This window comes from Hibiscus syriacus, unplaced genomic scaffold, assembly GCF_006381635.1.
Source record: "Hibiscus syriacus cultivar Baekdansim isolate YM2019G1 unplaced genomic scaffold, ASM638163v2 tig00110864_pilon, whole genome shotgun sequence".
Lineage (NCBI taxonomy): Eukaryota > Viridiplantae > Streptophyta > Magnoliopsida > Malvales > Malvaceae > Hibiscus > Hibiscus syriacus.
The window spans coordinates 759,527-784,768 of record NW_024062893.1 but is presented as its reverse complement, the minus strand read 5'-3'; the positions used below and the strand labels follow the sequence as shown (position 1 = coordinate 784,768).

The 25,242-nt window shown below is 34.1% G+C and overlaps 2 protein-coding genes and 1 pseudogene across 3 annotated transcripts; 1 reads left to right on the top strand and 2 right to left on the bottom strand.

The window, feature by feature from the left end:
* Window positions 1-2,123: 2,123 nt before the first annotated feature.
* LOC120143782 (PLASMODESMATA CALLOSE-BINDING PROTEIN 3-like) lies at window positions 2,124-3,082 on the bottom strand. The gene is made up of 4 exons (XM_039158018.1): window positions 2,990-3,082; window positions 2,647-2,889; window positions 2,518-2,548; window positions 2,124-2,362 (listed from the first exon to the last, which is right to left on the bottom strand). Exons 1-4 carry the CDS (start codon window positions 3,039-3,041, stop codon window positions 2,143-2,145), a joined length of 546 nt encoding a protein of 181 aa, XP_039013949.1. The 5' UTR covers window positions 3,042-3,082; the 3' UTR covers window positions 2,124-2,142.
* Window positions 3,083-17,231: 14,149 nt separating this feature from the next.
* On the top strand, window positions 17,232-19,347 carry LOC120143866 (annotated as a pseudogene).
* Window positions 19,348-19,732: 385 nt separating this feature from the next.
* On the bottom strand, window positions 19,733-24,902 carry LOC120143849. 2 transcript variants are annotated; one of them, XM_039158069.1, is made up of 5 exons: window positions 24,673-24,902; window positions 22,987-23,222; window positions 22,129-22,858; window positions 21,745-22,002; window positions 19,733-21,705 (listed from the first exon to the last, which is right to left on the bottom strand). In XM_039158069.1, exons 2-5 carry the CDS (start codon window positions 23,218-23,220, stop codon window positions 19,814-19,816), a joined length of 3,114 nt encoding a protein of 1,037 aa, XP_039014000.1. In that variant the 5' UTR covers window positions 23,221-23,222; window positions 24,673-24,902; the 3' UTR covers window positions 19,733-19,813. The 2 variants fall into 2 exon arrangements, with proteins under 2 accessions (XP_039014000.1, XP_039013999.1); XM_039158068.1 differs by having other exon boundaries at window positions 19,733-22,002.
* Window positions 24,903-25,242: the final 340 nt, after the last annotated feature.

Below are 25,242 nucleotides of genomic sequence, written 5' to 3'. Positions count from 1 at the left end.
CTTGAAAGCCAGTGACCATGTCAAGGTAAGAAACAGGTCGGGTAGTGACAGGAGAATTATCGCAAATCATAGCAGTTTGGTTATCGGGTAGGGGGAGCGTGGAAACGTCTGGCGGAGCCTCATCTCTTCGGCGTTGACTCTTGGGCAGTTGACTTTCTTCTGACGGCTCAGAGGCAGTAGACATCTAGGGTTTGTTGTAATAATTTTATAATTACTATTATACATTTTTGTCAAGGCATATTTAACTGAGCCTTTTTTTTATTTAAATCCTTCTTGTTGTACCAAAAAAATTCCTTCGAGAGGTCTGCCTATTGGTTCCCCTATTAAACCTAAATTTTAACTAATTAACGCATTAAACTTACAATAAAGCCCCCATAAACTGTTTATTTTACTACATTGCCATTTTCACACAGAGGAATACGAAGGCATTGGTTGTCATTGTACTTACCAGCTAAACCAAGGCCCATTACTGTCACAAATCAATTTCACCCGATCCTTGAAATTGAATAACAATTGTCACTTCGTTAGCTTCGCTCACTCTTTTAACACTCCGGATTTCCCAAAGCAAAAGATAAACAAAATTTCAGAACGCCATTTATTAAATCTTCCAGCTTTGATTTAAAGCTTTAATTTTCTGGCTACTCTCTTTGCTTCTCGCTCTTATTCTCTCCTCGCTGTTCGCGGATTCCACCGAGCTCCGATCCCGATGGCTTCTGTTGCCGGATCCAATGTCGTTGCTTTGAAATGCGCTGCGAGGTTTGTTGATTGAAGTAACCGAAAATTTGTTCAGATTAGGCAATGGTCTCCCACAAAAGAGGTGCACATTCTGCATCGACCAAACACTAAAGTTTGAAATTTTTAAATGGTTATGAGTGCCTGCTGAATAAATGCTCATACTAGGTTCACATGACAACTATGTGGGAGAAGCATACATAACAAGTGAACGCAAGGTTGCCAATAGTAGGAATATTTGCAAACAGAGGAAGCTGCTAACTTGCATTGGAAAGGCAATAGCCTGTACATTGGCTACACTATCAGCAGAATTATGAGTAATTGTGGCTAGATTCCAGGATACACTGGGTCCTGTAGACTTTTTCACGCTTGCTTCTTCAACACTCGGGCCTTTTTCATCCTTGAGACCATCATCAGATGCTGAAGTTGCCTTGCTCTTATCCGATTCAACATCCTCTTTGTCTGTGTCTCCCACTGGATCTAAAGGGAGTGAACTCGACTCAACAAACTCGTCAGACTTGAGAAATTCTCCGGATGTGGATCTCATAAAATGATCTCTGGATAAGCTATAGTTCTCTAATTGAATGCTGAATAATGACTCAGTGGATGGATAACTCCAATCCTTTTTACTTCTTGCGAAGGAAGCAGAGGGAATCTTATAAGAATCGATCTCTCCTCCTCCGTCCATCACTTGGATAGGCGGGTACTGCATCGATGTAGTTTCATGTGTGACACTAAAGACTTGAGACGTTAACGTTAGACTTGCATCTCCATTTCGACATTCTCCTAATTTGTAAGAACTGTTACCAGAAACATGATGTTTATCGAAGTGATTGCATAGAATTCTCTTCAGGCTTAGGGCCTGATCTGGTCTTCGGTAGGTTTAAAGCCACTTGAAACTGATCCCCTGTAGATGAAGACAATGAAGAGGCTGTTGAACTCTGATTTTCTTCTGAGTTGAGTATATTGCCATCCGTCTCTTGAATTACTTCTGATTGTTTACTGCTATCACTTTGTATTTCAAAATTATGATTGTTTCCCCATACTTTGACAACCTCAGGATTAATCTCAAAATGGTTAGTTTCAATCCCTGCAACCCCATTTATAACCTCTGAATATGTATCTGATTGATTACTGCTTCCGGTTTCGACATCAAGTTCTACATACTTTGTTAAATGCATAAAGCTTCCACTAACCTCACTTGAAAGCTCACCGCTTCCAGCTTCATCATCATGTATCTTATGCAGATTGTTCCAGCTTCATCATCAAGTTCCACGTACTTTGTAAATGATTTTTTTTAGAAGATAAATAAATTTTAATTTATTGTCACATAAAGAAAATAAAACAGAAAAGAATTATGTGCTTTGACGTGCAAACCTAAAATCTCATTCTTTTATGCTATATCAAAAGTCAAAAGCCTCGCGTTACAATCCAAAGAGTGACGAAAAAAGTGAAGAAAATGTTGTTAACGCTCATGAAGACGACGGCAACCGCATGATTTGGAAGGTTGATGCTCGTTGATCCGCTTGGGCCAAAGGCGGTGCTCGTTCCAGTCGGAATCCCGGTCGTCGGAGTTGTACCGATGCCGGTGCCAGGACCAGGACCAGTGCCAATGCCAGTGCCAGTGCTACTGAAAAAAAGAAGAAACAGCATAAAAAAATGAAATATCAGATGGTTTAATCATTGCAGCAAAGAGCTGCCATCGAAGGAAGTTTAAAGATTCGCCACTAGACCTCAAATCAAAGCAATCATTGCATGAAACTTTTTTAAATCTAATAACCGTACCTTGATGGATAGGTGCAAGTAGAAGCAATATCTGCAAAAAAAAAAAAAAAAAATTATACCAACAAAAGAATGATTGGGAAGAAAGAAATAGCATGCATGGGTGAAAGAAAGGGAAGGGAGGAAGTTAACTGGTAGGAGGATTTGGACTAACTGTAGCAGCTCCAGCAAAATCACAGCTTCCTGTAACTTGACCATTGTTCTGGAAATAACTATTCACAGCATAGTTGCAGTGATCTTTCACTGTGTTGGGATTATAGCATGCACCATTTTGGAGAATTGCAGAACAATCTACTCCGTTTCCACACGCATAATCCAGGGCTGTTTGAAGAGCTTGTTCACTCACTCCATCTTTACATAAACAATAAGTAGCACCTGCAAACATTAAAAAAGAAAGGAAAACAATCACCCATCAAACAGCATTACATATAATCTGAACCTGAAAAAGAAAGGGGAAAAAAATCAACTAACTTACTTGAATGGCCAGTCATGACCAAGAAAAGCAATAGGCAAATCAAAGGAACCATGGTTGAACTGGAAATCAAATAGAGCAGAAAAGGAGATGGAGATCTGTAGATGACAGAATATGAAAGAAAGGATGATGGAGTGGGTAGTGACGGATGAGGTTCAAGGCTTCTTTATTACAGCAAATGTCTTAGACAATACCTTAGAGACAATGCCTTAGATCTCTTTTGTTTCAATGTGCTGTCCCCATGAGTTAGTGCTGTGCCTGCGGCTGTTACGTGGTGTGTGGCCAAAGGGAAAAACAAACACTTTGGTTATGGGAATGGAATCATTATTGTTTGCGAAAGGGACATGAAAACATACATTTTGGTCGTATTATTTTACTCTATTAAATACATTAACTTGGTGCATTTCGTATTCTAAATTACATGTTTGAGCTCACCCGACCTACCATACAATACAAGCATACAGCTGTATAGACTAATTAATAACTCCAACCGACACGATTATGCTTATGATCTGCCTTGCTTAATCATGCGTTTAACAGACATATATACATATAATTTTATCTGATTTTGTTTCTATTCCTAAGATTTATGATCGACTTGCTTTCGGTCAATTAATCCAAAACTCCAAGTCTTTATCTATGATACACTATTAAATTGATTTGGTGTTTTGTTTATGACGATGCGTCAGCAACTGTAGAAAGAAATATTTTAATTAAAATAGCTAGTTAATTAATTTTGTTTTTTTATTTTTTTATTTTGTCACCGAGCGGAGAAAAGTAATATTTTGGTAATTTATTTTATTGATTTATAATTTTTTGGTTATTGTAACATTAAATGATGTTAGTTTGATAATGTGAAATGTTTGTAAATTGAGTTAAATTTTTAATTTGATTCTTGAACTTTAGATAAAACATTAATTTATCCTATGAATCTAATCAAAATTTCTCGTCATCGATTGTCATTTATCATCGGCGTCGGCCACTGTCAACCACCATTAGTCATTATTTCTAAAGATTCATATTCTACATATATTAGATTCATATTCAGGAGGCCAAAATAGAATCAATTGAAAATTTTAAGATCCAACGGCTATCGCCAAGGCCAATGACAAGTGATGGACGATGACCAGAGACTTTGGTCAGGTTTAAGTGTTAAATTGATATTTATCTAAAGTGTAGACACCCGTTTTCATCCCGATTTTTGATCTTTTAAATAATTGAATTATTTAGATTGAAAGTTCGAGTATTTGTTTTGGTCTTTAAATTTCAATTATTCATGTTAGAGTTATAATTAACCAGTATGGATTTATAATAAATAAATTAGGTTATTAATTAGATTATATTTCATAATATTTATTTATTTAATTTAGGAATATACGATATAAATATATGACCTATAAATAAATAAGCATTAAATATATATTTAAAGTAAACAAATGCTAATACAAGCTACATCTGTTGACAAATTACATAACCATACCCAATTACAAGCTGACTCAAGCCCAAACAAAGCCTGTATGCATAGGATGGTAATAAGACCAGCGCTGTTGTATGGATCAGAATGTTGGGCAATCAAGAAGGATAACGTAAAGAGGATGGAGGCCACAGAAATGAGAATGCTTCGATGGGCATGTGGTAGAACTCTGTGGGACATGACACCAATCTCTGCTATTAGGATGTCCTTGGGGGTGGTGCATGTATCCGAAAAATTGAGGGAGAGAAGACTACGGTGGTTTGGGCATGTCCAAAGGCGACAACCGTCGGATGCGGTCAGGAGGGTAGAGTTGATTACAGTCGACGGTGCCAGAAGGAGAGGAAGACCAAGGCGGAAGTGGGAAGACTGCTTGAGATCTGATCTGAAGGATTTAGCCATTACCGAGGACATGCCCTCTAATAGGAAAGTATGGAGACTTAAGACCAGGGTAGCCGAGTAGTGCGGGTCACAGACATATGGTATAACATCTCTGTCTTCTTTTTAACGCCTTTGTAATAAGTTCCATGACTTCTACTTTATATACGTTTCTGTCATTAGATTTTATGAAGGCCTAGAACTAGGGTAGTGGAGTAGTGTTGCCTTAGTTTAGGTTTTAACCCATTTGACTTTATTCCTTCTCGTAGCTTGCTATCGTTGACTATTGTGTATCATTCTCTTCTGGTTTCTTCTTTTTAAATACGTTTCTTTCTATATGCAGAGATTTTTATGCAGGAATTTATTTACAGGGATTATTTCCCATTACAGACGCGCATATGAAGCCTGCATATGAAGACTGTTCAACTATGTATTTATTTATTTACTTATACATGTATTACATTTAATCTTTATCTTTGATTTTATTACTGCCAGAGTTCTTCCAAGGAAGCTGCTCTCAATCCTGGCATTGGGGGCAGCCTACTACCCTACCTCCCCCTTACCCCATTGTATATAGGAATAGGGTTTTGTTATTGTTGTTGTTGTTGTTGTTGTTGTTGTTGTTGTTTAACCCTAATCTACAAAACATCCAACGTTGCCATCGTTTGGGTTGTTGGATCAAAATCAATCCAACGATCCAGAGTCATCCATACCTAAATAAGGACTCACACAAACCTAACTCGCCGCTAGTAACACTTTTGTGACAGCTGGCCTTCCAGAAGATTTCTAGACCTTGTCTTGTACACTTCCAAAAACCACAGTCAGCAAAAAATGATTCTCGCATGAAAACAAAAGAGAAAAAATGATTAGATTTTGTAGTTTTTTTGCCCATTTATATATGTAAATGTAAAGGGTATAAAACCCAAAGGAATACAGTGTAAACCCTTACATGTAACAATAAAAAAACAATATAAATCGAACATTTTTCAAGGTATTTTTATTTTCTCTTTCTCAATGTTATCGTCGGATTTCTAAAAAATGTTAGATAATATTGATAACAAATCAATTAATTAACCTATTTTGTTATCGTCAAATTTCTAAGGTCCAATCAGTTTTAAAAAAGTGCTACCTATTACGTTACATAAGCGCTACCTATATGTTATTATGATTGATAATGTTTCTACTAATTAATTGGTTATGTTAAAGTCAATATTTTTTTGTGCATTTTACATATGATGATAACATTCCCGGTTATTACCATGATTATTACCAACACAAATAATATTTCCGGTGAAAACATATAACATTTCCTATAGCACTTTTAACCGGTCACCTAGTCACACCATTTTTTAGTTGTATTTTAACCGCCTCGTAGCAGAATCTTCCTTCCTAAGTTTTCAAAATCATAAAATAGAAAATAAAGAGAAAAAGAGGGGAAACGTTTACATGGGTTTAGAAAGAGACGATCAGAGATGTTTTCATCGGGCAAAGAAGTAAAAAATTAGAGAGTGCTTCGAGGGTTGTCTAGTGGTTTGCATGTTGTTTAGAAGGTTCCTATTTGAGATATTGGATAAAGGGGCAGTGGTTTAGGTCAAAGTAAGAGGCAATTTTAGCCTTAGACTCTTCGGAGGTGAAGGGATGAAGGTATGAGTTCATTTTAGAGGGAAAATGAGGTTTTATTCGTGGTTGATATCCGCTAACCGGGGTTTAGGTTTGGGAGACACAACTTTTGGAGGTTGTTTAAGGTAGATGTAGGTTTTTTGACCACTAGTGGCGGTGATAGGAATGACAAACCGTGGTTGAAGTACAACGAAGATGAGAGGGGAGAGATCTTCAAAGCTTCCAGTTAATAGAGAGATTTGAGAGAGTTTGTGAACTCTTAAAAGAGAGACAGCCGATAATAGAGATTATCATTAAGTTTTTAGGTTAAATTAATATTAGATATTTATATTAATATTTTTGGGTAAATATTTTTTAGTCATTGAAACTTTAGGGTATATTTGCTCTTAGATCCTCCCAAATTAAGCACATATTTATATTTTCATCATCTGCAATGATTATTTCATTTTAATTTTAATCTTAATGGCATGCTTTTGTGATTTTTGCATTTTTATATGTTAATGCATGTTAAGCTTGTAAAATACGGGAAATTGTAATTTAGTCCCTCTAATTTAAGTATCTTTTTACATTTAGATCACTGTGTAAATTTTGAATTGTATATTTAATTTTAGTTTATTTTAATTTGGCTACTGTCTTGAAAATTATACAATTAGTTTAGATTTAATGCTTGAACTATTTTTTCTATTTCAATTGAATCATTAAGTTAATTGATTAACCTTAATATTATATTAATTTAATTTATTCATTTGGTAACCTACAAATAGTTGGTTTTTAACTAAATTTGTATTAATAATCTTAGTAAATTAGATTTTTATGCATGCTTTTATTTATTTATTTATTTTATTTGAAAACAAATAGAGAGTCGAGAATCGATTACCCTATATTTGAAAATTTAGAAATTTTGAGTTTGAATTTATTTAATTTACGATTCATTAAGTTTTTTTTTTCAAAAATCAAAAAATGGATTTCTCTTTGGTTAATGCTTTCACTTGATTGAATATATATTTAGGATTGTTGCATATCATAGCTCTATACTCGAGTTTCGTCACGTTTCACCTAAATGGGGAAAACGTCACACCACCGGGGAATATTTGTTTTCCTCAGGTAGGTCTGGCAAAGTACCTTTGGAAAGCATTTTAAGTGTTTGTCTGGATATTGGTTTCCGACACAATAAATTAGTGGTGGGATATCTTATACTGAATTTGATTCGTAAAGTCTGTAATGGGCCAGAATTGAAGTCTCTATATATCTTAGTAGGTTATAGGGATAGTTTGGGAACCCTATTTTAGAACCAAACTTCATATAGAGAATTTAGTAAGTCTACCCCACTGGAGCTATGTGGATACTCTAAGAGAATTAGAACACATATGGTTAAGGTTGTGAAATTAATTGGGTGCTTTACTGCCTTTATGGTTTGTTTGGTAATATAATTGGTTTGCTTTCTTTTAATTATCTTTGATGTTACTAATTTGATTTTTCTTTTCCTTTCATGTTTCATTATCATTACATAAATGTAACACCCATAACACGTATACACGAACTAATACGAGTTATAGATGTCACATCAGAAATTCAAAAACATTTCTTTAAGTGAACTGAGTAAAATTTTGTTTTATTCAAACATCTCAAGTTTCATAACTTGAACAATTATTATAAAATAATTATTCAGATAAAAAGTGTAATACAATATTGTTGGTTACCAATTCAAAACCAGTATCAAGCAGTGGTAGACAGTTCTGTTTTGTTTCACAAAATAAATACGACTATCTAACACGTTTGATTTAAAACCCAAATTAATTTTATTTAAGCATAATTTAATATCATAATATGTATTCATACTATTAATTATATTTAATACTAACTATATTAAGAAATTGCATACATTTCATTCTCGTATACATGCCAGCTAGAACTTTTAGAACACAGTAGGATGTCATCATCGTTACATGTAAATATTTCTTTGGTGATTGATGCCAAGCTCTTCTCCATACTCCTTTTCCTCCTTTTTCCTCTGAAAATCATCACACGCTAAGTATACACTTAGTGAGGCAATCATATGAATATTTAAAGCAATGCAACACATAAATTTAAATGAATAACCATATTCAATGTAATATGATCACTTACATGTATTCCAACTATGTTAGCATATATTAACATGATATAACCAGATATCAAGTTTCTTACCAATATACTTGCCATTCATTCCACAAGCTCGTTGTCGCAACCGTCTTTCGGGTGGGCACAGAGTTGGGCTTCGACTTGAATAAAAACGTTAGAGCCGCCACCGATCATTTATTTTTTTTGAAAAAAATTTGGTTGATCGGATATCATCTTACCTGATATGCGTTTTACTAGAAATATATCAAATTCATGAGTCAGTTACAATCAATGAAGGATTCGAATTAAAATTAATTGCGAAAATTTAAATTAAAATTAAAAATTCACAATTGTCTTAATTGCGAAAATTAAAATTTAAAGATTCGATTCGAATTGGTTACCTTTGATCGATTAAAATTGTCCCAAAAAATCAAATTAATGTTAAATAATAGAATAAAATAAAATGAAAAATAATGAAAATAATGAAAAATAAAAATATTAAATAAAAAAATATATTGAAGAGATTAGTGATAAAATTGAAGTTAATTGGAAGCTGCAAGGAGAAAATAAAAGTCAGTGTACCAATTTAAAGTAAACAAAGAAATAATAAAGTGGATTAAATTGAAATAAAAATGAAATTCATAGACCAAATTGAAAACAGTGACCAGAATGATTTACATATCGAAATAGCAGGGACGACATAAATGATTTGAAAATCCTTTAATTACACAATGGTCCTCGATATATATATATGTGCATAACCCCCCTTTACATCTCGTTTCTCATTTTCCTCAAAAATCACTCCCCCTCATCTCTCTGAATTCTCTCAACCCTTTCCCCCGAAAAATCATCCGGCCAAAGGACGGTCACCTTCCTCGGCCACACTTTACCAAAATACTCTCCTCAACGCCCTAAACACCAATCCAAAACCCAATTGCCCAAAAAAGTACCACATTGGCGTAGATCTACGAAGAAAAGTTATGATTTTTACCTTTGTTTTGGAAATGTTTCGTTTTCCAAGGCCTTTGTCTCTCCGACGATGCTCCTATGCACCTCTGAATGCTCATGATGAAACAAAGCTTCGAGCTTTGTTTTTTGGCTCTCGTCTTCGACTGTTTTTCTTTATTTGTTTTGGCTCAGTTTTTGTGTTGGTATTTTCTAGTAGCTTGCACTTTGGTATCTTGTTGTTTTTTGCTTTTCAGATTGTTGTTGTTTTTCCCCGGTGAAGCATCGAGGTATTTATAACCCCTTATTGAAGTTGGTTTTTGATATTTTGGGGTTGTGGGTTGTTGCTTGACCAGTTAAATGGGATGGGTCAGTCCCGATTTAGCCAGGATTATTTGCATGGCTGATTTTTTTTGATTTGTTTGTTGTTCGTGATTCATGTTGGAAAATATGTGGTGTTCTGTTTGGTGTTGAAATGGTCGGTTTAGCACCGGCGCGTGGTCTCACACGCCCGTTGATTACCCCCTTGCGGCACCTTGTCATATTATATGGAAACCCTAGTTTCCTTTTGGGTTGGGTCAGGCCTGTTTATCCTATGTTGGGCTCCCACCGGGTTTTGCTGAGTCAGGCTACCCGATTGGGTACTGGACTTGAACCCTTGGACTTGAAATGGACCTGAAAACGAAAAAAATAAAATAAAATAAATAAGTGAAATAAATAAATAATATAAATAACTAACTATATAAAAAAATTGTACATTTTCAAAACAACTTTTAAAAACTATATTATATATTTTCAAAATCATTTTCGAAACTATAATATATATATATATATCCACAAATTATTTTTCAAAACTATATAATATATTTTCAAAAATCATTTTCAAAACTACATAATATATTTTTCAAAAATTGTTTTCAAAACTATATATATATATATATATATATATATATATATATATTTTCAAAAACTGATATTTTAAAAAGTATAAATTATATGTTTTCAAAAAATCGTATTCTACAAACTATATATTATATTTTTTTCAAAAATATTTTCAAAAACTATATTATATTAATATATATACTAAATAAGCCCCGGACAAAAATGGGTGTCTACACTTGTAAGTTTATTTGTCTGTTTACCATTTATTAACCAATAAACCATAGCCCAATTTAAACCCTGAGAACCTTGGGTATTTGAGTCTAAAATATACACCGTAGTGCTAAACTTGCACTAAGCTTACGCTCTAGTGCTAATCCCGATATGACACATAAGGTCGTGCCCACCACCTACACTAGGTTTACACTCTAGTGCTAATCCAGATATGACACATAAGGTTGTGTCCACCACCTGCACTTAGGGTCCTGACACACTAGTGCTAATATAAACTCGCATCTACTATACTCTATGGAATGCCAACTATACCCTGTTCCTCAATGACTTACTTGGGTATATAGTCTATTTTTTTATTCCATCCATGGCAATGTATATTAATATAATTTTAACATTGGGCAGTTCATACCCGAAGTAACATTCGTAATAAATATTATATATATTCATGATAAAAATTATATATATAATAACAAGTGATCAATGCATTTTATTTTCAACCTTTGACATATTTAGAATATGTCAAATATATGATGAATGACATAAATATCAAGCCAACATAATTAAGGTAAACTCATCGCAAGTCCAACCTGATGATGTATAGAACACCCATTTATAATGTTATGCATGCATTGCACTCATTTTGACATTATATACAAGTCAAAATATAAGCCTCACTAAGCTATAACTTGATCCTTTGCTTCTAATTTCGTTAAATCAAAAAATTTGTCATAATTTCATATTCTGGCAGTTTGCACTATCTTTAAAGAAATATTATTATATATTAATAAACACCTTTAAAAATTATTATGTTTATACCAATGGAAACTATACTCAAATACAAATCTATCCATATAAGGAACTCCTTCTAGTTCAGTTTTTACAATTTATGGTGAATTTTCAAAATTGACTGACATAATTTGTTTTGAGTAGAATTTGCTGCCTCGTTTTTTTATCTATCCTCGGTTAAAAATTCATATATTTCTGTATGTATCTCAAAATTATTTTTCATTTGTTCTAAACAAAACTATACTAATATAAGAATCCAATGGTACAAAAATCATTCTCTAATATTTTTTATAATTTATAGTAATTTTCTAAACTTATTATCCATAACATAAATTCTAAGCAGATTTCACCAATTTGCATTTTCAATTTGTTCACTAATTCTATTAACTCACCAAATGCACATATATGCATGCATCACAAATCAAATAACATTTTAGGAATCACTCCTTACCATAGTAACTCCATCATTGGCTCATCGCAAGCCAATGTTTGTTTGATAACAAAAGTACAATTTAATTTTGCACTCACCTGGTGTCCTAAGCTTGCAACATTTCTTGGAATTTCCCATTTCACCCTTAAGCTTATCCTTAGGTTCAATAATATTTGATCTTGATTTCAAGAAATCAATCTCTAGATGAACATTATTAGCAAACATATACAAATTCAAACTAAATGTTAGAATCTTACTAACATATGCATACTTTGGAAAATAAATTCCTAACAAATTTTCCGATACTTATTCAATACAATTTCCATGTCACAGCATAAATGTTGATCTTAATACTTCTACTTGACCACTCAAGTTTTTTTTATCCCAACATCACATAACATTTTCACTTAAGCTCCCAACCTTTTCATATTTATAATTTAAACCTCAACTTTTACAAGCTTTCCAAAATAATCCAATTTCACATCCTAACTTCAATTTCAAAACTCACATTAATTTCCAGCATAGTACATCAAATATTGAACAAGTACACAACAATTCATAACTTTTCCATAATTATCGATTAGGTCTCCCAACTTTCATAAAATTACATAATGGTCTCTACAATTTTATAAGGCTTGTAAAATACTTCCTACATAATTTTAAGCCCCTAAATAATTTTTCCAAATTTTTTCTCATCCATTTAAGCCAAGGTTGAATACTTCAAAGTTCCAAGACTAAGGTTTTCATGATTTTGCTCAGTTTTGATTCGATTCAAGCATGAAATCAACTTTGATTCAACCTTATACAATCTCTATAATCAAATCCCTAACTTAATTTCATCAAAAAAAATCTTTCTCCCAAGATTAAGGTTAGGCTGAAACTTCATATGTTCATATGATCATGTACAAGTGATTTTAATCATCAATCATGCTTTGAAATGATTCTACAACCTTGATAACATCAAAATATTTCATCAATTCCATAAACCCTAATGTGAACATAAACCATATAGTTTGGGATCTTTGAACACAAAGCAAATTAGCAAACAATAATGGTATCAAATGATAACATTTTTCGAATAGAACAATTTTCTATTTCACTTCATGATCCAAAATCCAAAGAAAATTGTTTGAAAATGAAAAATAAAAATTATCTTACATTGTTCATGGGGAGCACGAAATTTTGGCTGAAAATGGGTAAGTTTTCATGAAATTTCTATTGAATTTCATGTTAATTTAACCTTTATTTAAGCTTAAATGAATAAAATATTCATTTAATGAGAAATGTCCATTTTTCCATTAATGAAACTTGATATTTACAATAATACCAAGACATAACCTTATCATATTTCCAAAGTAAAATATGAAAAAAAATATTTTACCCTTTACAACTTTGCCCATGCAATCTTTCCCAAATTTCAATCTTGTCATTTTTCATCCAATGGTCCAAATTGAACATGGAAATAAATCTTCAAATCCAATGATCCATATTTTTTTCCATCATTTTAAAATGTAGAAATAATATTTCTAAGATTAATTTATCATCCTTCAAATTTTCACAAAATTTCTATTTAATTCGATCTACCGAATTTTTACCGACTTTAACACTTTCTAGTTTTTAGCACAATTTTGAGTTCAAGAATCAGATTTCAATAAAACCAAACTATTAAGATTAAACTTCCCATTTATGGAATAAAAATATTTTTGGGAAAATTACCAATTAGGTCCTTAAATTTTTCTCAATTTTCTACTTTGGCCATCAAACTTTCAAAATTTGCATTTTAGTCACTAACCAAAACTTTGAGGTATTACAATAAACATGGCATGGCATATAATGTATTAATCCTACAATCATCTAGTTTTCATCAGAAGCTTCTTATAAATAGACAATTGCTTCCGATGGGATTTAACGAATTTCAGAAATTCAGCCGTGATCAGAATTTAACCAAGTCAGATTTGGAGATAGTCTCCTCGGTGGTGAAGGTTCCAATTTGCTTGAGAAATTTTCATTGACGGTTAGACTAGATTATTGGCCAGAGTTTTTGCAAATATAGGAAGGATGAGAGGAAAACAAGAAACTTTTGTTCAAGCAAGTGTATGGGGACATAGTTGAATTGTTGAAGGTCCCAATTAGTGCTGCTATTATTCGAGCTATGTTTGAGTGTTGGAATTTTCTCTTATCGATGCTTCACCTATGTCAAAGTGGATGTGACTCAGACTATTGAAGAATACACCGCCCTACTGAACATACCAAACACTATAAGATGTTCGATTTATACCAAAACAATTTGATCAAAGGACTTTGTCACAAAAATTACGCTGCTCACTAGAAATTCAAAGGAATGGATAGTCGAGCATACTCAAAATGATGGGAATTCTTGGGTAAAATTAAAATGAGTGATTCATTAACAACACCGTCAAAGAGAAAAAGAGATTTGTTTGCTCTAGCAGTTTATGGACTAGTAATATTCCTTAGAGACTTGAGACATATTGACATCGCAATCATATATTTCTTTAAGGTTCTTGGAAGAGGAATAAATCTTGCTCCAACCATTTTGGAAGAGACGTTCAAATCTCTAATTGAGTATAACGCCCCAAATCCCAGGTTAGTAGTTTCGGGTTAACCCAAGTAGGTTTTAAAATGAATCCATTAGCATTTTAAAAGTTTTGGACCATATTAGCATTGATATAGGCTAAGGCTAGGCCCAATAGATGATAAAAAAAATGGTATTTTTATGTTGTGATCAAAATAAAGAGGACCAAGGAAGCAAATTACCCCTCAACTTTCCTAAAGGTTGAATCATTTTAATGAATGATGATGTCAACGGGGGGAAGTTCTCATATCTCATTTTCTTCATACCTTTTTTTTTCTTCTTCATCCATTCAAACATTATCTTTCATGGCATCTTAAGAAATGTATGACCTTTATTCCATTTCAAGCCTTGTCCAACAACACCAAGGTATGAACCTTAATCCCCTCATTCTAAGGTTCAGTTCAAGCTCTCTATGGCAAGTTTTGGGTAAGATACCAAATATGGGTTTAGTGGGGGGTTAGAAACCTAAGTGATTTCAGCTTATTTTTTAGAGATTCAAGCCTCAAGAAACGTTTTAAAAATCCCTTCTAAGTTTCCCAACAATGTTAATAACATTTATGATTGATTTTTGTCTAGTGAGAGAAGTAGGACAAAGCTCCAAACCTAAGAGAAAGGAAAAACTCAATCTTGGTTGAACCTTGGATGTTTCTAGCAGCTTAGGAATCCAAGGTAACTCAATTCTACCACATGTAGGTCATTATATGTGTTTTGGTAGGCTGCATGAGTTATGAAGCATGTTCATGGTAGAATTTAAAAATAAGTGTTTTCCAGCATGTTTATAGAATCTTTATGACCCCATATTCAGACATAACTCTTTAACAATTTTTTGAGACCTCAATAGGATGCTTAAGAGTGTCGGGGATGCATTTCTATGCCCAAAATAGGGCATTTCAGAGCACGAGTATCGGTTCTAGAAGAATAATATCGATATTGTTCTTCAGGTGTTAAAAACAAATAACTTTTAGGCATAGAAATATCGATACTTATGCAATAGATATCGATACTATAGGTGAGATATCGAGATTCGCAGAGTGGCATCGATACTGAGTTCACTTAGCGTATACCAGTCACCAAATTTGTATCGATACTCATTGGAGTATCCAAAACTTTCGGCCATGGAGAAAAAAATTTGGAAAAATTGTATAAAAATTTCTCTTAGGTTTAAATTATATAGAATGATGATTTCATAAAGTTTAAATTAAGTTTTGGATAAATATGGATCAATGTTATGCTTAGCGGATCTTTTTTCAAGTTTTAAGAAATTGGAGGATTGTAAAGTAAATGTTTTGTATGACTAATGTGACATCTTTGACTCAAAATACAGGTACATATATGAGTTAAAGGTGTTATAATTTTTGGTATCAGAGCTACATGTTTAGTCGATTTTCGGCCTAAACCGAAGAGAAATGTGTCAAAAATATATACATGTCACTAGGATGTCTGAATTATTGATTTGGTGTGATTAAGTGATTAAATGAATAATATTGATTTTTTAATTAATGTGAGATAGTATACGAGTAAATTAGATAATGTAATGATATAGCAAAAAATGTCAGTGTTAGTGATATTATTTGATAATTCAGAAAAGAAGATCGAGATCGTTTTTAATTTGAATAAACTAGAGGAAACTCTAGTTTACCTTTCGAGAAAGTTTAGTGTCGTACGAAATTTTCTTCATGCTACAAAAGGAATATCCTGCTAACGGGTGAATAGTAAATTGAGACGAAATCACAATTCACTCGATTGGAAAACAAGGATATCAATTTAGAGAAAGATTGGATGAGCATTGGTTTGAGAATATAAAGTGATGGTTAAATGTTTTGGGGCCTCAAAGGCAAGGATAAATAGCGTATAAATTGTTATCGAGGATTTAGAATAATTTCAATTACATATTATATATTTTCATTGTTAGGCCCTAATAGATGGTTGTTTAAAGTTAATGATTTAAAAAGGCTCAAAAAGATTTTGAGATTATGATGATTGGGAAATAGAGTTAAGCAAAAGAAAGATTTTATAGGAAACAATCGCGATCAATATTAACCTCCACTATTAGAATGAGAAAACAAATCATATCGATAAAGATTGCTTAATAAGGATTTCTTTGATTTGTCTCAAAGTAGTAATTAGTTACCAAAGATTTCAATCAGATTGGAAGAAAAAGAGAGAAAATAAGTATCAGTTTAAGGATAAATTGTTATTGAAGAGGAAAGGTACTTCGATTTCGATAATAAGAAAAGTTATGAGTCATAAGGTTTGGTTTAGATCTTCTATGTGTTTCTATACCAAATGAGACTATGGTTTGAAGGAGTTTGGTTACGAAAAGAAATTATAAGAATGCTAGAGTAAGAAGTGAAGTACAAGAATTCAAGTATTGTTAACTGAAAAGTGTTCCTTGAAATGAGTACATGGTTACGATAATTATATAAAAATATGAAGGATGTTTGGACGGTGATACAATGATCCGTTGAACCAAATGCGTGTGGAAAATTCGTCCTAAAGTGTAATTTCAACTAGGACTAAAATGCAAATTTTGAAAATTGGTGGCTAATGTATAAAATAAAAAACGTTTAGGGACTTAAAGTGTAATTTTGAAAAAGTTATATATTTTGGTCATATAAATGGATAGTTTACCTTAAAAGAAGGATTTTTATGTCTTCAGATTTTCGATCTGAAATTTGTAGAAAACGCTATTAATCAATAAAGTTCGGTAAAATAATCGGATATTTTGATAAAGTTTGGTAAAATAAAGTCCCATTTTGTAGAAGGTGCAGAAGATAGAACATTGGTGATCAAGTAAGACTCACCAGATATGCCCACTTCCACTGTAATTGATCTCAACCTTCCGGCTCCTGTTGAGGATCAAGCAATGGGGAATGTTGGCTTATCGCCATGGGAGATTTGGAGGTCAAGAACCATGGCTGGTGAAGGAGGAATGGTGGGTTCGTTCCCTTGAATGAATCAAGTTTTGGGCATAGGTTACTTCATTATGATGCAAAGATTTCAGTGTATATGCGAGTTAATTAGTTGGTCCTCTTGCATTGGAACTTGTTGTTTCTGTTCTTTTTGTCTATGTTCTTGGAGTATATCTACACCAAAACTCCAAACGATTTGTCTTGTTTTTATATTATGAACTATTTGGTTTACTTCAAATATATCTCACACATTTTGATTCAAGTCTCTTAAAGAGTATTTTACATATCTGATTTATGTCAAATATATTTGATACATATTTTGATTCAAGTCTCTTAAAGAGTATTTGACATTTTTCTCTAACATAACAATGTTGTTTGTGTACCGTTATCAAGTTAACAGTTCAATTGTATAATTGGAACGAAAATCAAAAGTTAGTGTTAGAATTGAAATAACTGAAAGTTCAGTTGTATAAATGATACATTGTCTGAAGTTCAATGGTATCTTATGTAATTTACCCATATTGATATCAACCGCTCGTTCATTTGCTTGCTCTTATCTTTACTAACGTTGTTCATCAGAGCCAGAGAGGCCAACAACCCAACAATGTTTTGCTCAACAGCTTCCTCTCATTAATTTTGATAAAAAAATCTCCATTAGCTCCCCTAAAATCCTTAAACCTTCTTCTGCTTCTTCTTCACCTTGTTGTCTACAATTGAATTCCTGGTTGTCACCCAAATCTCTTGTACCTCTGGCTGCTTCAGTTACTATTCTTATTTCTCCAGTTCCAGGTACATCAATAGAATGATTTAATGTTATATTTCCATGGCTTCACTTTAAGTTCATTGCATTTACTGTTTATTTGACTAGTAGGGTAACTTGGGTTGTTCCATTGAATGTGGTTTCATCAATTTGATTCAAATTCTATGAGAAATGAACTGCGAAATTATTGAAGTTCAGGTCATAGTTAAACACGATAACTTGATCTTTTGTTTTTAACATTTTACAGCTAAAGCTGGACTGTTGTCAGGATTCCCTGGAATAGAATCGGTTCCCGGTCCTAAATTACCTGAAATTGAGTTTCTAAATCGCTTCAATGGTTTGGTCATCATTCTCAGTCCAATTCATTAACATTTGTGCTTTATGTTCTAGTTTGCTGACTCGAAATTAGCATTAAAAAACTGGTGGCTTGATTTTTCAGAAGAAAACTAGAAGTACGCTGAAGCTGATGCAAGATTCAAGTCATCTCCCTTGCTGAAGCAGCTGTTAGAGCGGTCTAAGCAGAACAAAGAAAAGTAATTCATCTTCTTTACCCTATATCAGGATCGATACTCATTGATTTCAATTGAAGTAATCTTTCCATAATTCATTTGTTTTCTCATCTTTTCATTTGATATGAAATTCGAGATGACTGAATCCAAATTTGTTTGATACGAATCTTCAAGAATGGTTACATGAATCACTTCAATTAAACTTTATTTGTTAAGGGTGATTGCATGATCCAACTGAGTTCAGCTTTGAGTTCTTGAACTTCAATAAGGGGAGGATTGATTGAATAAAACACCATCTGTTAAGGGTGATTGTATGAACCAACCGAGTTGAGCTTTGAATTCCTGAACTTGCATTATAAGGTATTAGTCATCAAGATAGAATTGTGATGTTTGCTGCAAATATTTGGAAAATTGCAGGAACAAGCAAGAAATTCAAGACAAGTACTGCCTACGAGGGGCGGAGATGGGAGTAGGGGATTGTTCGGTAGAAGCGATGTCGCTTGAAGACAAAGAAAAGTTCATTGCAATGTTGAAGCAGAAGGCCGAAGTCGAATGAAATGGAGGGGACTTTTCATCTTCTTTTTTTTCATTTCATTGGTAGCATATATTAGGTCAAAAGCACATGAAAGAACAAATGCAATGGCAATGGCCACTTTTTTTTATTGAGTTTGGTTTACAAAATCCCCATTCATCAAAACCCATGAAAAAACTAAGGCAGGATGAAAATTAGGAAACCATGCCTTATGCTTTTCAAATGTTCGTGTACAGAAATTATTTCATGACCTAAGGTGATTGCTTGAATAATCAAACCAAATAAGGCTCACCAAAATATTGTTGAATTATTTTTTCTTAGTACTCCACATTTCATAAACTTGAATTATTATTGTTTAATAAATAAATGTATAAACGGGGTTATTGATTCAAAAGAAATATATACATTTGGTTTGATTCAAAAGAGAAGAAACAGTAAGATGTTATCATGTCTAAGATTAAACCTAACATCTTCTGAAACAACCATTGATATTATGAAGAAATGATGCAACATTATTTATGGATGATACAAGTTATTTGTTTGTAACAATTCAAATTTCAGGATAAGAAATGTACAAAGGCAAGATCCATGGATCATTTTAGACCTCGCCTCTCAATGCAATGAACTAGTTCCCTCTATAGTATTCTCAATTAATACATTAAAAGCCTGTATTCGTTACTAGGTTATGGCAAGAGGTGGGGGATTACCTGCATGGCATCTCTGCCTGCGAGGCCGCCTAGTTTTCCCCCATCCGGTAAGGCTTCTATCCTCCAACCTCACTTCGATGTTGTTAAGCTGCTGCACCAATGTCGTGAACGATGTCTCAGCTACCGAAGCAGGAGAAGAGTTGTTAGTAGCTACTGACAATCGCCTCCGTCTGTTGCCATTTCTTTTTGTCAATCCAGATTGCCATGAATGTCCCGTTGCTCTCATAAGCCATCCAAATGTCTGAATATCTTCTGTTACCTCCTGCCTTGATAGGGAAGCAAGGCCTGGAAGGATGTCCTTTCGGAAGTCCCTCCGCTGCCTTCCTCGCCTTCCCTGGCCATTCCGTGTTCGGGTTGTTAACAAAGGGGTAGTTCCGGTTTCTTCCACTTCAAAGTTTTCAAGAACCAGAGGTTTGGGCATGTAATCCTCTTCCTTGGTTTCTGCTAATTCCAAAATCATAGATTCAAAGTAATCAATCTCTTCCACGGAAGATTCATCTTGATCCCTAATTTTAACTCTCAAAAAAGCCCCAAACTTGCTCTCAAGATCCTCGCCAAAAGAGGAAATCATCTCAGCAAACCAATTAAGGGTGCCTAACTCAGAAGTCTCAAACGGATTGAGATTGACATCATCCAAATGGCTGCACAGACCAGATGACGATATGGCAACTATTGCCTCAGCTGCGCTTTTAATAAGTTCATCCTGCAAGCAGTCATCTTTGCTTTGTACTGATAGCAAAGGTAACTCACATGCCTTTTCAGGAAATTCTTCTCCGTGAATAACATCCTCAGGCTCGGGAGCTGGTGAAGCTTCCAAATCTATCCCCCCAGCCATCTTCATGCTAGTGCTCCGAACAGAGGGCGTAAAAGAAGCTTCATTCTCATCAACACAGGAGTTCAAATCAATTTCAGGTCTTAGACTTGATAAATTTCTATCTGCTTCCTTCTCTAAGGCTGAGTTCTCTGCAACAGAGTCTTGGCCTACATCGAGAATCGTTTCATCACAAGGTAAGTTAATATCAAGTAGCCTATTTCTCCCCTTATTTTCTGCTTCACCTTCAAATGGTGCAGGAACAGATACGAATGGGAAGGTCAATGAAGACTCATTCTTAGAAACAAAACATTTTTCATAAAGAGGAGTCCCTAGAATCATTTTATTGTGCAGGCATTCACTTATTGCACTCCTGCCGGCATTGGCATTATTGGAGAACGGAAGTGATTTCACATTGCGTGTCAAAATTTGATTGAAACCATTTCTGGTTTCATTTTTAATGGTCCACTGCTTTGTAGAAGATTGAGAGAAGCTCAACTCTCCAACAGGGAAATCCCTTCCTTCACTAGTGGCCTCGTTCTTACAAGCAGGCTTGGCTAGTAACCATGGCAGACCTGGAAGATGGTCCTCATGATTTTTTCCCCCGTCTATTTGATGACCTTGCTGCAAAACCGGTTCAGTAGATGAACAGTTCGAAAGCAACACATTCAAATTCACATCAGTTCTGGACTTCATATTAACACTATTTGAGCAGTTGTATAGCTTAGTTGAATCATGAGTGAAGTGCTTGAAGACCCCCTTACTATCCTTACTACATTTTGGGTAATCATAACTGATGGAAGGGAAGCAAATTGCAGGTTCCTTGGACCCGGAAGATGATCCATTATAATATCCATGTCGATTGGGCAATTCACCTCCAAAACCTAGGTTAAGTTTAGAATTGCGACTCACCTGCCACTTCTCCCAAAAAATTTCATTGCTTTGTGGTGCCATCATGGAACTCTTACTAAAAGAACTGGATGAATTAAAAAATGGGTGAGTCTGAAGTGACATTGAATTCTGGTTACTGAAAGGCTTTCCACACGAAGAAACTGAATGAGACCATTGCTTTACAGCATGGGAAGAAGTAAATGGATTCAAACTGGGTACTTTGGAAGTCATGATTGAACCTGGATTGCCGTTATTGGAGATTTCACAATTTCTTTCGGAAACTTCTAAACTGTGAAGCATTCTCTCTCTAGAGAGCTCTGCCTTGCTTTGACCAGTTAGTGAAAAAGTTGGAGGATCATGAGCTTTGTCAAAAAGAACCTGTACCTGCTGAGACAATACAGGCAACTTCTCGGGCTGAAAACCTTGAGAAGTGGATATTAAGTTCGCTTTACAATGCCCTGCAAAGAAAGACAATATTCACATTAGAAAAAACAAATTACATGTTAAATTATGATCAGGCAGTCCACACTTTTTTCAGTCTGGTATCAAAAAGAAAAGAATTGAGGGAAATATCATTTATTGACCTGCTTCAAGCACATGGGGAAAGAATCCTCTAGCATTTCCATTGCTTTCAACATGCAAATTATTCATGGACCAATTATCACTTTGGCAATGAGAGTTGATAGAAATTTCTTTTGACAAGCCAAGAAGCTCTTGCTTTGGTTTCACAGGTGGTTCACAGCCTCCACAATCGGGATCTTGGCAGTCAGAGTATGAAGAACCATTGGCTTCTTCAATCTGAATAGGCTCATTCAAGTCGGCCAAACTATTTTTGCCCCGCAAACATGTATCAGATCTTGAAGTATCACCTAAGCAACCAGCCTTCCCAACATCACCGGGTGCTTCCTTGAACTGTGCTGCTTCTTCAGTATCAATGTAGTCATCCGCAGGAAGTTCAAGATCAAACGTTTTCCTTCCCACTTTTGTGGGTCTGCACTCTACCACCTTAACATCATTTGAGTTGTTTCCATTTTGGGGCAGAAAGGAACCAGCTTGGATGCTGTTTCCCTTCATGAAACTCAGGAGAGAATGACTATGCTCAACACCAGATACCGATGGTCTAGCAGAATTGGAGTTTGCCACAGGGAAGCTGAGAATATGCAACTTATGAGCATCTTCGATTGTAATTTGCGAAGCGAACGGGCTTGATGAAAATGATGTCCCAACAGGAACCTGATTTGTAGGTAATTTTCTCTTTTTTATTTCATCCATCAAGTCCTTTTGTGTCCTATACAAGCGATGAAGCTCATACACCTGGATAAAGACAGAGAACTCCATATATTTAAATATCTACAAAATAAAGTTGAGTTTATATACAAAAGACACTCAACTTCATCGGAACATTTCAGGCAAAATCCATATAAAACTAAATACAGGCCAACCTGAGTCCTGAATATTGCCTCATGTTCAAGCATCTTTCGCTTCAAAGCATTCTTATCATAGCCAGGATATGCCTCTGCAATGGCCCTCAGGAAAAAACCATTGTAATAAGGACCATTTATCAAGGTCTTATCCCCGTAATAAAGTGGCCAGCTACAACTGTTAGAATCTTTGGTTAGATCTTTCATCGAGTAATATCCTGGAAGATAGCTTTCAGACTGCACTTTTGTTCCCATTCCTGAAATCAGGAACAAGCCTAGGTAATTTGATATATAATAAGCAATCATAACTACTAGAATCTTAATAATTATTGGCCTAAAAACTTACTTGCAGTGTTATCCATTCACATTATATATAGCAGAAATCATATATAATGATCGCATACAAATATCAAAAGCTCACTCTAAATTCTCTCGGTATAAAGAAATTCTTCAAAAATGTGAGAAAGAATTTCTAGCTGAGTCAGATTTTGTTTAAAAACGTGGAATATTTGTCATTGGAACAAAATAGGGCACCCTACTGTTGCTGCAAATGCATGGACCCTATCCCAACTGAACCACAAAACAAATATAAATAACAATAATCACAAGCAAATACGAAATGAATGCCTATGATAGTAAGCAACCCAAGACCCAAGTAACCAAAGATGAAAAACTTGGTTGAATGTCTCGCTCGGTGATTTGAAAAAAAAATAATTTAAAAGAGCTTCAACAATAATTGAATGATCCTAAACCCTAAATAACAGCCTAACAATATTAAACACACGTTGAATGGTTGAAGGTCTATTGCATATGTCTGGTTGAAGAGCAAATTCAACAGCAACTCGAAGGACATCACAAGAATAAAGGAAGCAGCCGGCTAAAAAATAAAGGATAATGGTCAAAGTCATAAATTTCGATGTTTTCCCTACTTCAAATGATGCATGCCATGTCGTCAACTACGTTCCGTAAATATAGCCATCAAAACCAATGAATCATCCCACCTTTGTCTGGTACAATATGTCCATACACTCAAACAGTTCCTATACTTGGTTCCAGCTAAAATGTAAAAGAGTTTTGTCCTACATTTATGGAAAGGTATCAAATCATAAATTCATAGCTAATGCCACCAAAAGTAGACACATAAAACCAAGATTTAGGAGTATAATGCAAGTCAAATACACCATCAATTAAGAACCATATCCACTTCATATGCATATTGAAAACTCCCAGATAAAGACTTAATTTAGGAGGAAAGTTAGGAACCCTATGAACAAGAAGGCAAAATCATATTCTATTTATGAAGAAATGGAGACATTGAGATGCTAAATTAGTAAGCAAAGTCAATAGACTAGATCCCACATAACTAATACCTAAATTAATATGACAAATTACCAAATATTAGCATCTAAAATTTCATTGCAAAAAGTATAACACCCATCAAATCAGAATTACCAACAACCCCAACCCAGAAATCACAAAGTATAAAATAAAACAAGATAATAATAACAATAATAATTAATTAAAAAATTACAGTTGAACTAAAAGGTTCAAATAACTCAATTACAAAGTGTATAAAAATAACTCAGGCAAAAAGGAACAAATAAAGAAAGAAAAGAGAATACAAATAACCAAATCATAACAATATACTAGATAAAGAAAAATCTATAAGTCTAATTAACAGAGTGGTGAAAAAAAAAGAATTTTTACCTCAGACCCACATCCTGTAATCACTCCTCCTTCAAGATTGTTTTATTTCCCCATCATAGATAATTCATAGCTCCCAAGCAACCCCAGAGTATCAACAAAGAATAAATCTTTACAGAAAAGAAGTACAGCTTTTACAACCAAATGGGTGTTTTTGTAACACCATTAAAGGAGCTCAGATCATCATCAGATTGAATAACAAACAGAAGGAGATTCCGATCTACAGAGCCACACTCTTAAACAAAAAAAATAAAGAATAAAGAATAATTATTGAAGTCCTGAAATTTAATTTTGTTTCTAGAGAGAGAAGAAAGGAAAAAAAAAACAAGTAGATGCTTTGGGGAGGTTTTGGAGAGAGAAAGGAAGAAAGAGAGAGATCCCATATGGAAAATGAAATCTTTCACACAAACAAAGACAAGAAATTTGTCAACATCCGGTCTCTGCTTTTTCTTCACTTCTCCCTCGTTTTCTTTTTCGTTTTCCTCTCCTCGGGTTCTTTCTGAAACTACGCTTCTATATAATATTATTTATAGAAAGGGAATTTCTAGATTCTCTCCGCCTCCTTTGCTTTCT

Bases quoted from the DNA above. Each gene is read 5' to 3' on its own strand.
- LOC120143782 (XM_039158018.1), bottom strand. From the start codon at position 3,041: ATGGTTCCTTTGATTTGCCTATTGCTTTTCTTGGTCATGACTGGCCAT. The intron at 2,890-2,989 runs GTAAGTTAGTTG...TAATGTTTGCAG, and splicing joins GGTCATGACTGGCCATTCAA to GTGCTACTTATTGTTTATGT. The intron at 2,363-2,517 runs GTACGGTTATTA...TCTTTTTTTCAG, and splicing joins ACTTGCACCTATCCATCAAG to TAGCACTGGCACTGGCATTG.
- LOC120143849 (XM_039158068.1), bottom strand. From the start codon at position 23,220: ATGGGAACAAAAGTGCAGTCTGAAAGCTATCTTCCAGGATATTACTCG. The intron at 22,859-22,986 runs GTTGGCCTGTAT...GTCTTTATCCAG, and splicing joins AGGCAATATTCAGGACTCAG to GTGTATGAGCTTCATCGCTT. The intron at 22,003-22,128 runs GTCAATAAATGA...CTTTCTTTGCAG, and splicing joins TCCCCATGTGCTTGAAGCAG to GGCATTGTAAAGCGAACTTA.